This window comes from Biomphalaria glabrata, chromosome 1 (assembly GCF_947242115.1).
Source record: "Biomphalaria glabrata chromosome 1, xgBioGlab47.1, whole genome shotgun sequence".
Taxonomy (NCBI): Eukaryota; Metazoa; Mollusca; class Gastropoda; family Planorbidae; genus Biomphalaria; species Biomphalaria glabrata.
The window spans coordinates 21,149,525-21,165,305 of NC_074711.1; the positions used below are offsets into that span (position 1 = coordinate 21,149,525).

Genomic DNA, 15,781 nt, shown 5'->3' on the forward strand with positions numbered 1-15,781 from the left:
TTCTACACGTTGGGTAAAAACAATGAAAAATGGTTCACCAAAAGCACGTCTTGTTGTAAGAGGATTTGAAGAGTAAGACTTAATATCAAAAGATAGTCCAACTGTTGCCAAAGTTTCCATGAGAATTTTTTGGGCAATTGTGGCAAGTAAACAGTGGCAGATTAAAACAACAAACATGAAATCTGCGCTTTTACAAAGAAAGCCCCTGGATAGAGATGTAGGCCTACATATTATACCACCAAAAGAGAGTAATACTCCAAGTAAAGTTATTTTGAAACTGAAGTATGGGCTATATGGACTCAATGATGGTGCAAGGCAATTCTATTTAAGTGTCAAAGAAGAGCTTATTGAACTTGGTTGCAAACAGTCAAACCTTGATCCAGCACTGTTCACATTAATGACTGATGGAGTTGTATGTGGCATAATTTGTTGCCACGTCGACGATTTTCTTCATGCTGGCAATGACGTTTTTGAGAACACTATGTGTGAATTGCGCCACTGATTTGTGGCAGGAAAAATAGAAGAGCAAAATTTTTATTACATCGGACTCGACATCAGACAAGTCATAGATGGGATCATCCTGGACCACACAGCATACATGGCAAAACTTGATTGCCCAAAGCTAGACCCAGCAAGATGTTTGCAAAAGAACTTGTAGTTGAATGATGCAGAACAGTCTTTGTACAGAAAACTCATTGGCCAGTTAAATTGGGTCGCTCAAGACTCCAGACCTGATATGGCTTTTGAGTTAGTTGATCTAAGCACAAAGTTAAACAAAGCTTTGGTTACAGACCTAATGCGAGCAATAAAAGTCATCGGAAAGCTAAAAGACTTAAGACCCATACAATTGTATAGAGGTCTAAATGGAAAAAACCTGAAGAAGACTAGGAGCTGCTTCTGTTCTGCGATGCCGCCTTGGGTAATCTTAGTGGTGGTACAGGAAGTACAAGTGCCCATATTGTATGGATTAACTCTTTCTCTCCGTAATTATTTACCACATTCTGGTGAAATCAACGCAGGTATCGTCAGGTGAGAAAGAGTTAAAGACAGAGACGGGTATTGTTGTCCAATTTTTTGGAAAGCCTCGAAGATCAAAGGGGTAGTGAGATCTACCATAGCTACTGAGGCATTAGGCTTGCAAGAAGGCCTAGAGTCTACCATCTTTTACAGAACTGTAATAGAAGAACTCTATGGTATTGAGAAACAGTCTCTGCCTATCACAGTTTTCATTGACAACAGAAGTGTCATTGAAGCGCTGCAGACCACTAAGATAGTTGAAGACAAAAGGCTGCGTATTGACATCGCTTCCATCAATGAGATGCACAGGACTGAAAGAATTGAAATTCGCTGGTGTCCTGGAAGAGCACAACTAGCTAGTGTGATCACCAAACGGGGCGCATTTGGACTTCTACTTCTGACCATACTGCAAGAAGGAAGACTCCAGGATGAGTTTGTGTAAACAGCACTATTTCATTTTTTTCACCATATTTTTATTTCTAGTATTGTGAATATGCCTACTATTTCATTTTGTTATTCATCATATCTATATTTGTAGTTCTAGTATTAACTATTATGTTGTTTAAAAAAAAAATAAATATATAAAATAAAATAAAAATAAAAATTGGAAGAAAAAATAAATGAAAAAAAAAAAAGAAGAAAAAAAAGGAATAAATTAAATAAAAATGACTTTGTACATTTGATTTTTGAGTTATTTTGCTTAACACAACTCTTCTACATTGTACTATTGTCATGTATTAAATACTATATTAATATGCACTATGCTATTTCTAAATTGATTTTTTACATTTTTCCTGATTCTGGATTTTTTGCATTTAAAGTTGAAAGAACGAATGAGAAAAAGAAAAGAGAAATTGTAATGAATGTTGACATTGTTTATATGAGTATCTGAATGATGCCCCTTTACTAAGGCAGTGAATGTTGTGATGTTATGTGTCATGTGTGTTAACACAGTGTGTAAATAAATTCACTCATGAATCTGGCGTTATAGTGTTGATGTTGTTTATGGAGAGTGTAGCGTTTATAGTTTTCGCTTTACTGCTCAGCCACCAGAAGCAGGTTATTGCATAATTATAAATGCTATGATTAAGACCCAAATGTTTTTGCTTAACAAATATGCATTTGAAGGATGTTTGTACTTCAAATTCTAAAGTTTTGTCTAGATGTTCAAAAAAAATATGCAGTTTAATAATGATATAAATACTACAGAAATAATTAAAAGGTACCTTGTTCTTTTTGTTTGGCACTTAAAGAACGTCCCCTTGATGGGGTGCTCAGATCAGAACGCCATTCCAATTGATAACCTGATTTAGCATCAATTAAATTGGCCATGTTTCGATAATCCATCTCTTGAATAGATGCTACAATAGGACCAGGTCGAGATGCTGCCCCCAAAGCTTTTTTAGTCACTCTTGATCTCTGTGGATAAATTAAAAAGTAAAGAAGTGATGGTTTTTGCATTTATTTATGGGTACAAAATAATGCTGTAAATGCTTTCAGACGCAAAAAATTATAAGGTAATAGGATAACCAGAAATGTTGTTTTTCATTATAGGATAACATTTTTCTAATAACAAAAAAAAAAAAGATCGCCTTTGGCACATGGTGCACCCCCATATGGGATAGTTGTTCAACATAGTGCGGCTGTACAACAAAAGTAGCATTCAGCAGAACATAGTTATTTGTAAGTGCTATGAAGACCAACTCAGGCTTCAATTTGTCCTTACTGATATAGAGAAAAACAGCCGGCAGCAAATGGCTTCTGAAAGAGACTGCCAGAGAAATTTTACAATGTTGCCGTTGAGACCCAAAGTAAAGTCCTTGTCAAAGACTAGTACAGATGGAATAAAGAAAATCAATCTGTGACCAATTAAGTGATAGTTAAAACAAATTTTAAAGAGTTTAAAATTTTTCATATTGTTAAAGATTTAGGGTTAATAATTTGTTCTAACATTAAAAAGATGTTTACATAGATGATGAAAAATTATTTACCTGGTAATGCTGAAAAGAACGGTCATTTTGGTTGGTTGTTGGCAATACTCTGTTTGGTGTCTTCTGAATGTAGCTTGGCTGAAGTGAGGAAGATGCTACATGCTTAGCCAAATTGTAAGATGATAAGGCAGAAGTGGAGGGAAAGATGATGGTGGTAGTGAGGAGAGGTGTTTGAGAGTCCAGTGTTAGGGATGCTGTAAGTTTGGCATTGGCGGAAATAGCACGTTTCAGTCCAGAGAAATGCTTAGAATATGGAAATGCAAACTTTGAAAGTATTTTTCTAGTGTTTGTTTTGATGTATTTTTTGGGTTTTTGTTTCTCTGAAGGTGTGACGGATTCTAAAGATGTGTCTGTATTTAGAACAGTGTACAGGCTTAAAGTTGTCAGACTTTTTTCTGGGAATGCCAAAGTGGCAGGCACATAGCTGTTCAAAGATGATGAGTTGTGTGTAACCATAGTTCCATTGACATTAGAAGATTGGTCTGTGTGGGTAGATGATTGTTTAGATGATGAGGTGTTGGCAGGTGGAGCATGAGTCAATGTATATTTAATAACACTGGGTGCCTTGTTAGGACTAAGTGTGTTATTGGTAGTTAAGTTAGTAGAAGCAGAAATGTTAGAACTAGACTTGTTAGCAGGATTAGCAGCATCAGCCAATGAATTAGAGGCTATGTTGGTCAGGCTAAGCAGATTCAAGGCACTAGGTCTACTTTCATCAGTATGCATTGGCATAGAGCCAAGCAATGAGGCAGAGTCTTTGGGATGATCCAGAGAGTCTGTCTGAAATCAAAATAAGCTAATTATGATTGTTTACCACTAACATCTATAGATTTTTTTTCTGAAAATCAGTATTCAAATCTTCTTTTTTTTTAATTTACAAAATATTCTTCTAACCAAGAAGAAAACAATTAATTCATTAGCTTCTTGATTAAACAAAAGTTTAAATTACTCTATGTTCTGATGATTATATCTACCAAATAAAAAGAGAAGTCATTTTTTATAACACTTGTAAAATTATTATAAAATAAAACAATGAAAGTTAGGATTAAATAAAATAGTAATTAAAAACAACAACAGTAATGTGCTTTAAACAAAAATTTAAAAAAATTATATCCTAATTTTAAGAGAAAAAAGAATTTTCAAAAGCATGTTAAAGATAAATTAATATTTAAAGTAAAGTAAATAAATTTTTCAATAAATATATTTCATTCTTTACTCTTTCAAATGTTCTTTCATTTTCAATTATTTCTTTTACTCATTTTTTAAAGTAATAACTTAAAGTAGTTTTTTTTTGTTGGTACAATAGAAAAATTCATGCACAATTAAAATTATCTAGTTATATAGCTTCTGAATGTTTTAGCTCTTTGAAATAATCTTTTAAAAGGATAACTTCCATATAATAGCCTTTAATAAATAAACTTTGACCAGTTTAAAAATCTATGAACATGAAAATCATAAACATAAGAAACATCAGTGAACAGAGAACTTTGATAAACATGTATACAAATAAAACTCCTATACTTAAAAACATAGAATCAGATAATAGGATACATTGTCAAATGAATTGGAACTCAATGTACACATCTCTGTAAATAAAGTATTTATTAACATTGGCATAGTTGAGCACACAAATATAATGCACTAGCCAATAGAACATCAGAAAAAGATAAACACATAATTTGTCTTAAAAGGCACATTCTGTGTATAAGTACTTGACAATTAACCATGATTTGTAAAAAACTGATAATCAATAAAATAATAAAATAAAATTCTTTTCAAATAAAAATATTAGAAAGTTTTTTGTTTCCTGATATATATATTTTGTATGGGTTCAAATATATTATTAAGGGAGTCTATTAATTAATCAAACAAATATTAGCTGGTAAGTGTTGGGAGAGAACAGGCTATGAAGCATTTCTTTTTATAAAAAGGGCTCTAGGGTTGTTGAAAATATTTGCATAGGCATATGTAAGTTTTATTTTTTCTTTGTATAAATACTTATCATATTTAAAATTTTACCAAAGTAAATAAGCTAAGTTATACACAAATTTGCTTTTCTAAAAGTCTTGTTATAATACAAAAAAGCATTAAGAAGTTTGTTAACACTTGAAGACTAATTCATGACAGGATATCGTCTACAAACTAATATCTTACATATCCAAATGTCTCACAGATCAATTTTTAAAATATGACTGCAGGTAATGATTATAAACAAATTTAACTTTGTTTTTTTCATTAATAATTGATGTTAGATATTAGTAGTAAATATTTAAATATTTGATGAATGCACAAAGGAGAATGAATTAATAGATGTAGAAGAGGCAGCTTCAATCGGGTGATGTGATTTCATTACACTACTTGTGTAATTGGCACTCATTGAAAACAATAAGAGAGTAGCATGAGAATCCTTCCCTCTATTTTAAATATTAGCATTGAATAGACAGATGTGCTTTTGTAAAAACTGCAGCCACAGCAATAACTCTGTGTTTAAATTAACAATAGGTATACAATCAGGCACAGCACTGTAGAATAGCACACCACACAATCAAAGCATTTGGTTTATCCACATAGACATGCAGATCACAAATATAAAACGAAATTCTTAACAAAAAACATAATATATGTATCATGTCAACTATTAACTATGAGTCTAAGCATGCAATAACACAAGTAATTAATTTGAGTGAAATTATTAGCAGAACAATGATGACATGCTTTTCTTTTAATTAGGTTTTTTTATTTGACAGAAAGAGCTTAAAAGTTTTGAGTTGTATTTGTATCATAACAGTGAGGTCTATAAGATAAGTATATCACTATACTATTCTAAGCAAACCCATTCACATGTTTGAAATTTAACTATATCAAAATTACTCATAGCTCTAAAAAGTGCTTTGAAACAAATAATGATCAGTTTTAACATCACTGTGAAGACATTTTCAAGGCCATCAATGTTAGTTGAAACAACTTCAAACATTTTTTGTTTAGATAAAGCTTTCACAAATATTTGGACTTGAAATTATTTGCAGTGCAGGGTGATGCCTGCCTATAAGCAGCTGATGAAATGAAATTGCTCACTTTTCCAATGATGACATCCATCTGGGGTGGAAGCTCTTGATTAACATATACTTGATCTGATGGTGTGTGAGAAGCCACTGTTCTGGAGAACCGAATGTGTGGGAACTGATAATCTGAAGATTTTTTAAACTGAACACCAGGAGATGATATGCTTGACAAACATCGCTGCAACCGCTGGAAAGAACCTTCTTTACACAGAACATGGTTTGGTCCAAAGTACCGATCAAGAAGACATTTATAATAATGGGTATCCTTTGCTTTATTGGGAATAGGCTTCATCATTTCAAGTTCTTGTTTTGCTAATTCTAGCCGCAGAGCCATCTTGCTGTGACCTGCAGTCTACAAAACAAAGCTTACAAATAATTCATGAATCTGGTATAAAAAGTATTCAATATGCTATATGAAAATAATATTGTCTGCAATTATGTGAAACCATTTTTATTTCCAATAAACCCCCCAAAAAAGTGTGAATGCATCAGTTTTGTTAACTCGAACTTGGAGCATATTTTAAATGAGAGACATTAAAACATGAATACAAAAATATAATCTCATATTATTTTCATAATAAGATCTATCTAATCTTTGGTATTATTTATTTGTGACAAGAATAGAGCTGATATTGATCTTGAGTGTATTTGTGTTTTCAAAATACAATATTGAGGTTAACATCAGTGAGATGTTATAATGACAACATATGACAAAAAACAACATCAAAAGAGAATTCTTATTTTTCTTTTAAATTTTATGTTCAGGTTTTTTAATATTTTTTATTATAGAGCCAATATAAAGGGGATTAAATTTGATGCTTATTTGGTTAAGTACCTGGTAAAAAAACAACACATACAAAAAGAAAAAAAAGTTTTTAAATGTCAAAACATTTATTTTTAAAAAAAATCTATGACTGAAGCTTTACTAATGTATCAATTGAGACAAAATTCATCTAAGAATGTCACAATTAACTAAGATTAGTAAAACTAATGTAAAGTTAGTAGAAGTAAGAAACAGAACTAAATGAACCTGGTGTTTAGAAAAACAAAAAAAGGAGTTGGTTTGAGGATAGAAGGTTTTGTCAATCTAACAGTATCATCTAGCATTAATTCTCGCCAGCAACATAAAGGTACTGGCCTACAACATACCTGAGATAACCTATAAGGGGCAGGTAGAGGCTGCTGCAGAGAAATATAACCTTACAGTAAAATAAAACTTGGCAAGGCTTCCTTTTTTTAGTGGTAATATTTTTCATAATGATAATGAAAGAAGAGATTGAAATAAAAATTATTTCTAATAAATTGTTTCCATTGATTGATTATTACATATTTTATGAATCTCAAACATTTAAGGATAAATGGTAAGGTCATTTAAGTCTAAATGGGAACTTTAAATCTGAGTAATATGGCTTGACTTAGAAGGTAGAAAATCTACCATTGCTAAAGAAATATTGGAAAAAAAATACCTTTATCAAGGTAAAAAAATACATGCATTATTAGGCTTCAAGTCATAAATAAGTGCAGTTAAACCTTGTTATATAGAAAACTCAGCTATTTCAAAAGGCATCCTTCAGTACAGGCTGAGAACTATGGACAAGATTTATTACAATTGCTAATCATTAATTTATGCTGATACCAAATTCCCTGTAACAAGGTTTGACTTTTTTCATTAGTATGAAAGTGTGCAATGAAATAGTTGCAAATATTTGTGTTTTGTGTGTGTTTCATGTAGAATTAGTGACAATAAATTGTAAAGCATAGTGCAAGCTAGAAAGCTCATAAGAGAATTTATCATATATGTAACATTAAAAAAATGTATAAATTGCATAAATGTGCACAATGAAGTCTGAATTAAGTTATGAAAGAAACTGAAGCCTGAAATGAGAATAAACATGTAGCATAAATGTATGAAATAGTGAATGATTTTTGTAAAGTAAAGAAAAACACAAATATGAGTGATACTTGGTCAAACCATAGGTCATTGGAACAACTAAACAGGTCATCAAGACATGCACAAGGCCAGCATGCAGAACAATGTTTCCTATATGTTCCTTGTAGACAAGGTAAGAGAGAGAGAGGATTAGAAACATATTGTGTATTCCTACTACTGAAAGATATAATATACTGGGAAGCAACTCTATTTAGTACTAGTGACATACCAAGTGGGACAGTGACATTTCTTTGCCAAATAAATCCTATACAAAAATATGTACACTTTATTTAATGATTCATATCTTTGACATTAAAATATATAATTTGGGCTTATTTTATTTCTCTTCTTTTTGAAAATTAAGACAAAAGGATGCCAATGATTTCAACACTTACAAAATGTTCAAACAAAATATGAACATATGATAATTCTAAGTAAGAAAAATAGAAAGCTTTTTAAGGAAGGCAAAATGAAATACCAAATGACTTTATTTATAATGAACCTGTCATTGTTTGATTAATGCAAAGGACACTTTGTTATTGATAATTAAATCAATTTTTTTTAAATTTACATGGTTATTTAGAAAAACAGAATATCTCATTTTTTTAAAATAAATTTTGCATAATTTCACTAACTGTACAGTATCTGAAGTTGGCAACCCTATTAAAAGGTAACATTTAAAAAATGTATTATAAGAAAAAAAAAAGAAGATCTTACCAGGGTGTGAAAATGTCCCTGACCTGTCAGACCATGCCCTCTCTGATCTGACCTGGCATTGTTCAGGATACCAGGTGTTGAGTGTAGCAGACGATATGCATGTTCAACAACACCCAAGCCACGCACCAAGTTATCTCTCTGGAGCAAACCAGACAGACGCTCTAGTTCTTCTTCTTCTACAATGTCCTGGGGTTTTTTAGTATCAACTGGTTCACACTCTTTGACATCCTGATAAGAAATAAAAAGTTTCTTAACTTTAGTAGAAGAAAGTTTGAATTTTTGTACTTAAACAAATTATAAAGTCTGTTAATTAGTTAAAAGCAAATATTGAGACAAAAAAATTCAATTTCTCTTGAAACATATATTACATAGTACTGACACTGTCTAATGATTTTTCTTAACTTGGAACTTATTTGCTTGATAACAGCTTAATTTATGGTATAGAGGCAATTGGTCGGTCCTGCCAAACAAAGAAGACAGTTAAGAAGTCATACTGAAGAAAAGCTAAACCAAAAAAACCAAAACAAGTTGTAGAGCTACAGTGGAAATAAAAGGTCAAAAGTCTAATTACTAGGTGCAGTCTTTTTTTTTAAATATAAAATGAAATGAATAATGAGTACATCACAAGAAGTTATTACAATTAGTCTATAAATAACATCTATTGGAACTATAAAACAAAAGACAAGCTAAATATCAGTTGTGATGCACACATTTTATAGCATGGGAATACAATAGGACAAAGTGGTTGTGTTAGCTAAAAAAAGATCGAAATCAGGCAAAGCTGATGTGTTAAGATTTAACAGTTATTATAATACACTCTAATTTGGTGGGTGAATAATAAACAAGATTTTTTGGAGAAAATGATCCCTTTAATTTAACCACAGATAATTCTATGTATCTCAGTCCTTATGTATGTCAGTAAATAATAATTAAACCTTATGAATATTTTTTTTTCAATATTCATCTAGCCCTTAATGCCATATGAATAAACATTGTAAGCACTTCTTATAAACAACTAACATATATTTCAAAGAATTTAGCTACTAATCAAGCAGATGAGAAACTACTTAAAGATACATTTTACCATGGGCGTAGCCAGGATGGGGAGGGGTTGGGGTTCACCCCCCCCCCCCAAAAAAAAAAATGAAATACTATCAAATAAATGTAAACAGTTTATTTTGTAATTATACAGTGGTAATCTTTCATTCATTAGACTGTTGTCATGTATAATGAGAGAGCTGTCATGTTGTGTGCATCAAACTTCTTCAATCCTCTCAATCAGAAGCAGTCCTTGTAAACATATACCAAAAACAGGCCACCCATTCCTTTAGAGGGTTCAACCAAATATAGGCTACCAAAATCAGGTTTGCAGAGGATAAACCTCATTGGGTAAAATGGAAACCAGGTACAGAAACTTACATACATAATAAATGCTGCTTATGTGTAAAGCATGCAACTCATTCATTAAAAAAATGGGTAATGGGTACATATTACAAACGCAGCAAGCTATTTGTTGTGGAAATTGTTTTAGTAGCATTGGTTTACAGACGTGTGTATTTATATACAACAGAGGACAGGACAGTGCATAGACAAGGGAAGCTTAACTTATTGTACAGCAGACAAGTCTGTAACAAAATGGACCAATACCTTGTCAAATTTATTAGTCTAAAACAACTGGGACAACTGGATCAAGCTAAAAATATGCCCTGGATTATTTAGTATAGTTTATAATAGAGAACAAAATTCAAATTTATAAATATATATATATATATTTATATATAGATATAGAAATGCACTGTACAGTTTTATACATGGGTTACAAAAAAAAAAACAAAAAAAACTTACAAAACTAAGTTGTCTATCTCTGGCTAGCAGAGTTTTAGAATACTGGAAATTATATAATTTTAGTAGCTTTGGTTAGCACAGAAACATTTTTTATTTAAAAAAAAAAAAGACCAATAATAAAGAATATTAGAAATTCTAAGCATAGTCTGAAGTCTATATAATCTAACAACCAAAAAATGTTAGTCATTAGAATGAACCATGAAAATGTTTAACTCACAAAAAGATTTTTTAAAAATATATTGATGCAACCAAATGACTTATGAATTTTTTTTTACTTACATACAATATGGCAGTCCCATTAGTTGGCTAAAAAAAAAGTAATACAGATGATATATATATATATATATATATATATATATTAACTTTAAAAAACTAATTTTACATATCAAAATAATAGCTTATTCAGATTGTAACCTAGTTTCTATGAGGGGTCACTAATGTTAAAAAATTCAAAATAAAGCTTATTAATGTTAGTATTATATGTTGATTTGAAGCATTGTAAGTACCTCATTGTTTGGCATCTGTTGATTGCCAATATGCCTGAGTGGTAATGTGGGTCGACTGCTTAATTTTCTTCGTCTTCTGCCAGGACTTTCAGGTCGAAGCATATCTTTTTTTGCCTTACCTTTCAGCATCATCTCATTTTTTTCTTTCTTTCTCATGATTTCTTCCCTTTGTTGCCTTTTTATTAAAAAAAATACATACATTTACAAAACTATGATTATAATAAAAGTTTCAAAATTCTATGAGATAAATTAAAACTCAAAACAATGAGTACTTATTTTTGTCATTTTAATATGACAAGTAAATATTACCTGGCCATTTCCTGTCTTGCTTTAAATGCAGCAGTTTCTTGAAACAATGATCCACTACTATGAAAATATTTATCATATCTTTCTGTTCCTGGAATCGGATAAATGCGTCGATAATTCCCCATGTGCTTTTCTTCGTATTTCTCTAATTGTTCAAGATACTGATTATAAGCAGCTTCCAGTTCTTCTCTGCAAAAAAAAATTATTGGCAAATGTAAAATGTAAGATAATGTAGATTATCTTGTCACTGTATCAAATATTGTCTGATCACATGTCTACTTGAAGAAAAGCTAGCTAAATTATAAAAAGTATTTTTCAATGGCAGTACTTAATGTAAATATGACAACTATTGGTTGTTAATGTTTCATTAGAGTCAACTTTCATCATACTCTTAAGGTGAGCTTAAAATTTTTGTGAGCATAAATATGAAATAAACTTAAATTAATATAAATTTACATTTCACCAAAAACAATTACTTTTATTTACATTTTGTCTATAACATTAAGCTATAAAAAACAAAACAATAGTTTTTTTTCTTGTTTTTTGAAGCTGTTTCAATGTTTGTCAAAGTTATGAAATCATTAAAATCAAAACCAGCTTTATTTCTATTGCAAAATGAAAAAAAAAAAAAAAAAAATTTATCAGTAGTCTACATATAAAATTTGTTTTTTTTAATTATAGAAATTGAATGTTAACTTATAATCTTCCCCCAAATAATCTAAGCTGTTGTTCTATGACCCTGACAAATCATGTACACTGACTTTGTTTCCTTCTTGACATATTTTCCTAGAAGTCTATCTTTAATCCTGCGTTTCTCTTCTTCAACACATTTTCTCCTGTCTACAGCACCAAAGTTGACAAGACCAAGGGTATCCCAAATAAGAGCTCCTTTGATCTCTCTGTCAATATCAGCATCTGTGGTGAAACTTGGGGAGTGATTCACCTGTTTCAAGAGACAAGGATCAGGATTAAAGAGAGATCAAACCCATTTGTTTTATATTGTACTATGTTGAAACATTAAAGCTTTTAGACAAAAAGATTCTCATTAAAAAAATTAGGGCGATTTTTATGTTTAAAATATGAACAACACCCCATCTATAGTCTTAGGTTTTAATCAAGCACATCATTCACTGCACTCCTTCAATAAGAAAGGATGTTAATGTGTTTTATTTTACTAGTTGAAACCTATGCTATGCTAGGATTGACAAATAAAATTAATGATTTTCTTTTTTGCAAGCTGAAAAGAAATTTTGAACCAGCTAAGGCTTTGAATATTATGTTATGTTGACAAGAAAACTTTTTTTAAAATCCTCCATTGGAACCCTCCCCCTTTTTTTGGCCCTTAAATACTAGTTGCTCTTCAAAAAGAGAAATCCAAATGAGACACTCCCTTCCACAGATTAGTAAAATGGAAAGCTGGGAAGAAACACAAGATCCTTTTTGGCTGTTTGACTTCCCATTTTTGTGTGGCCTTACATGTAAATTGAACAATATTAATGTCAAAACAAGGATAAATTTCTCCCTGAAGCATTTTCGTTATTAAAAGGTTTTAAAAATGAAAATTGAGATAGTAAATTTTCATACTGGTTAGAAGATATTTTGAGTGTTGCAAAGCTGTTACTTGGGAGTTTTCCTAAAATTGAGTGACAAAACAAAAAATTCTGTGAGTCTGTACAAGTACTGAAAAATGAATGCTCATCTTATTTTGAAGACTATCATGCTTGGGTAAGAATAAGCTTCTTTTCACTTTTGAATTGCAATATCTGGTTTTGCAGAAGACTTTACCAAACTCCCAAATGAATAAACCTATAGAAATAACACTAACATTAAACTTCAGTTTATAATGAATTACTTATTATAGATAAAACAAGAAAACTTACTTCTAGCACTATAGGTTTCAGTTTACGGTCAAAAATGATGTCAAAGCCTAAAATCTCAAAGCAGGCACTGCCCTTGACATGGTTGGGGAAACAGGTTCTATAATTGTGCTTCAGTACAGAGTGTGCCGAGATCAAAGTCTTGATGATAACATCATCAATATCTGACCACAGCTTATCCACATCATAACCATTTTCTCTCAGGTATTTATTGATTGTACTGATGCGCCTGAAGGCCAAAAAAAAAATTTGACTTTATATATCAAAGACATTATGTAAAAATTTATAGAAGAGTAACTTTGAATATTTTTTAAATCTTTAAAATTTACAAAAAATAGACTACACAACCAAATCTCCTCAATTCCACTCAACTAACTTACTTGTATCTACTACACAACATTGAAACATTAAAACAATTCCAGCTAGCTAACAAGTGATCACACTATAATAACAAGGCTTGTCTTGGAGTCTGAAAGATCAGTCTATGTAAACCAAGATTTAATGAACTATTAAACAATGACCTTTTACTTCCTGCCTCATCATCTCTAACAAAGTCTTGACTGTGCTTGTTTATGGCATAGTTTGTCAGGTGCATATACACATTGTCCTGTGGACACAATAATGTATACTTATTCTGAAATAGGTTTCTCAAAACTTAAACAAACTTACTAACAAGACCAAAATAGGAAGAAAAATGGTGGAAGAAAAATTAAAAGGGCAAAGAATGTTTGAAAATTTTAATACGCTCCTAAAATATATTCTTGTGACACAAAAACGGATTTATTAGTTAGATAAAAGTCAACTTACTGTGTTATTATGATTAGGCTCACTATATTTGAAAGTAGCAAATCTGGCCAGACCATCTTTGAAGACAAATATCCTGAATGGATCACAAGAAGTTACGAGAGTGTAGACTCGCAAGTCAAACTTAAATCCATCAATCAAAAAAGGCTGTAGAAGAAAAAAATGTCACAAATAAATTTTAGTAAAAAAAAAAAAGAAAGATAAAGGTCCATTGTAATTATGGACAGTAACCTCCTTTGTTAAACACAATTTTCTGCAAAAATATTTTTGTTTTAACTTTATTATTATATACTGTGTTCAAGAGACAAAGGAATATGTCAAAACAAAAAAAAAGTAAAATATATACAGAATTTTTTGTAGCAGAACAAGCTGACTTGAATGGCAGAATTCAAGGAGATTAATGTTTCAGTTGGATCAATAATGGCACATGAGATACACTGAACTATATCAAGACCTTATGAGAAAGGTTTTATTTCAATAAAACAAGACTTTATTTAACCAAGAGATAACACAGATGAACACAATCACAGGTCATACAAATATGATTACAAATACTAATATAAATACAAGCACAACAAGCGACATGTCTGTTCCAGAGCAATTTTGTTTTTCATCTTTTCAACACCATACTACAGCCAAAACTTTATCATTAGAACAAGGTTTTCTTTTAATAATTCAGTTCAGTAGAATGTAAATTATCCTGATTATTTGGGAACAGTATCTCTCCAGATAGACAAATGCAGAAAACTATAAACAGTCCATTTCTCCAACAATATAAAGAAAATGCATATAGGTGTATTGCGATGTACATAAACATTATATTCAAGTAAAATATACAGGGGAACAGAGCATTATACGCAGCAGTCTACCATTATTGAAAGAAATAATCTTTTGCTGCACATCAGCAAGACCACTTAGATAAAACACTGTAAAACAAACAAAAACAACAAATAGAGACAATCAGGATACTTCACATTCTGGATAAATGACATTCTATTGTATTACTAAACTGAGACTCATTAAGTCTGTTAGCCTTTTCTTGATATTGATAAAACCAGTATTCATCCTGACAAACCCTTAGGGACAACTGGATAAAAAAAGCTGATGGGGAAAAATCACAGTCAATGAATCCTAACAAGAGCAGAGCATCCCCAACAAAGTCAAAGTTGTGTTTACTGTTCCTGTAGAGGAGGATGACTTCAGAAAATGACAACAGCTAGAAGAATAAGAAATGCAACAAAGCTGCAACAAGCAAGCTATTTTTGCCACTAACAAAAGATTGTAAAGCATAAGTTTGAAAAACAAAAATTACCCTGGTGATATAAACTTGGCATATCATATGCTCATTGGGTTTTATGTCTTTGGGATATTTTGTGACCCAAATACCTCGACCTTGACACCCGGACTCTGGTTTCAAGATATAGGTTTTGTTTTTCTTCTGTCTTGTGTAAGCTTGAAAATCACCATAACTATTTTTTTTACAACAGAAATTTATATTTACATAAATAATAATGAATATATTTAATCTAATTTGTGAAAATGATTGTTTAATTATTTAAATAGATTAGTTATTAAATAAAAGAAATTCCAATGACTAGAAATTTTTAATGAAAAAGATAGCTCTTTAAATACAACTGAAAAAATTCTATCAAAATAAAATTGGATAGAAAGATATTTAGACTAAATTTCATTTATATAAGATTTATGTATTAACATTCAATTAAAA

At 30.9% G+C, this 15,781-nt stretch overlaps 1 protein-coding gene across 9 annotated transcripts in view; it reads right to left on the reverse strand.

Annotated features, from left to right (window-relative positions):
• Window positions 1-15,781, reverse strand: part of LOC106073697 (tubulin polyglutamylase ttll6-like) — a 31,777-nt gene that overhangs the window by 3,611 nt on the left and 12,385 nt on the right. For 4 of the 9 annotated variants that reach the window (XM_013234326.2, XM_013234334.2, XM_013234339.2 and 1 more), the window contains 13 exons: window positions 15,368-15,524; window positions 14,059-14,202; window positions 13,773-13,858; window positions 13,255-13,480; window positions 12,136-12,317; window positions 11,378-11,563; window positions 11,069-11,243; window positions 10,842-10,868; window positions 10,563-10,604; window positions 8,718-8,945; window positions 6,084-6,422; window positions 3,009-3,086; window positions 2,244-2,436 (listed from right to left, as the gene is read on the reverse strand). In XM_013234326.2, coding sequence (XP_013089780.2) covers window positions 2,244-2,436; window positions 3,009-3,086; window positions 6,084-6,422; window positions 8,718-8,945; window positions 10,563-10,604; window positions 10,842-10,868; window positions 11,069-11,243; window positions 11,378-11,563; window positions 12,136-12,317; window positions 13,255-13,480; window positions 13,773-13,858; window positions 14,059-14,202; window positions 15,368-15,524 — 2,063 coding nt within the window. Of the gene's footprint in view, window positions 1-2,243; window positions 2,437-3,008; window positions 3,087-6,083; window positions 6,423-7,219; window positions 7,253-8,229; window positions 8,266-8,717; window positions 8,946-10,562; window positions 10,605-10,841; window positions 10,869-11,068; window positions 11,244-11,377; window positions 11,564-12,135; window positions 12,318-13,254; window positions 13,481-13,772; window positions 13,859-14,058; window positions 14,203-15,367; window positions 15,525-15,781 lie in introns of all 9 variants that reach the window. The other 5 variants (XM_013234361.2, XM_013234355.2, XM_056027921.1 and 2 more) reach the window with 5 other exon arrangements.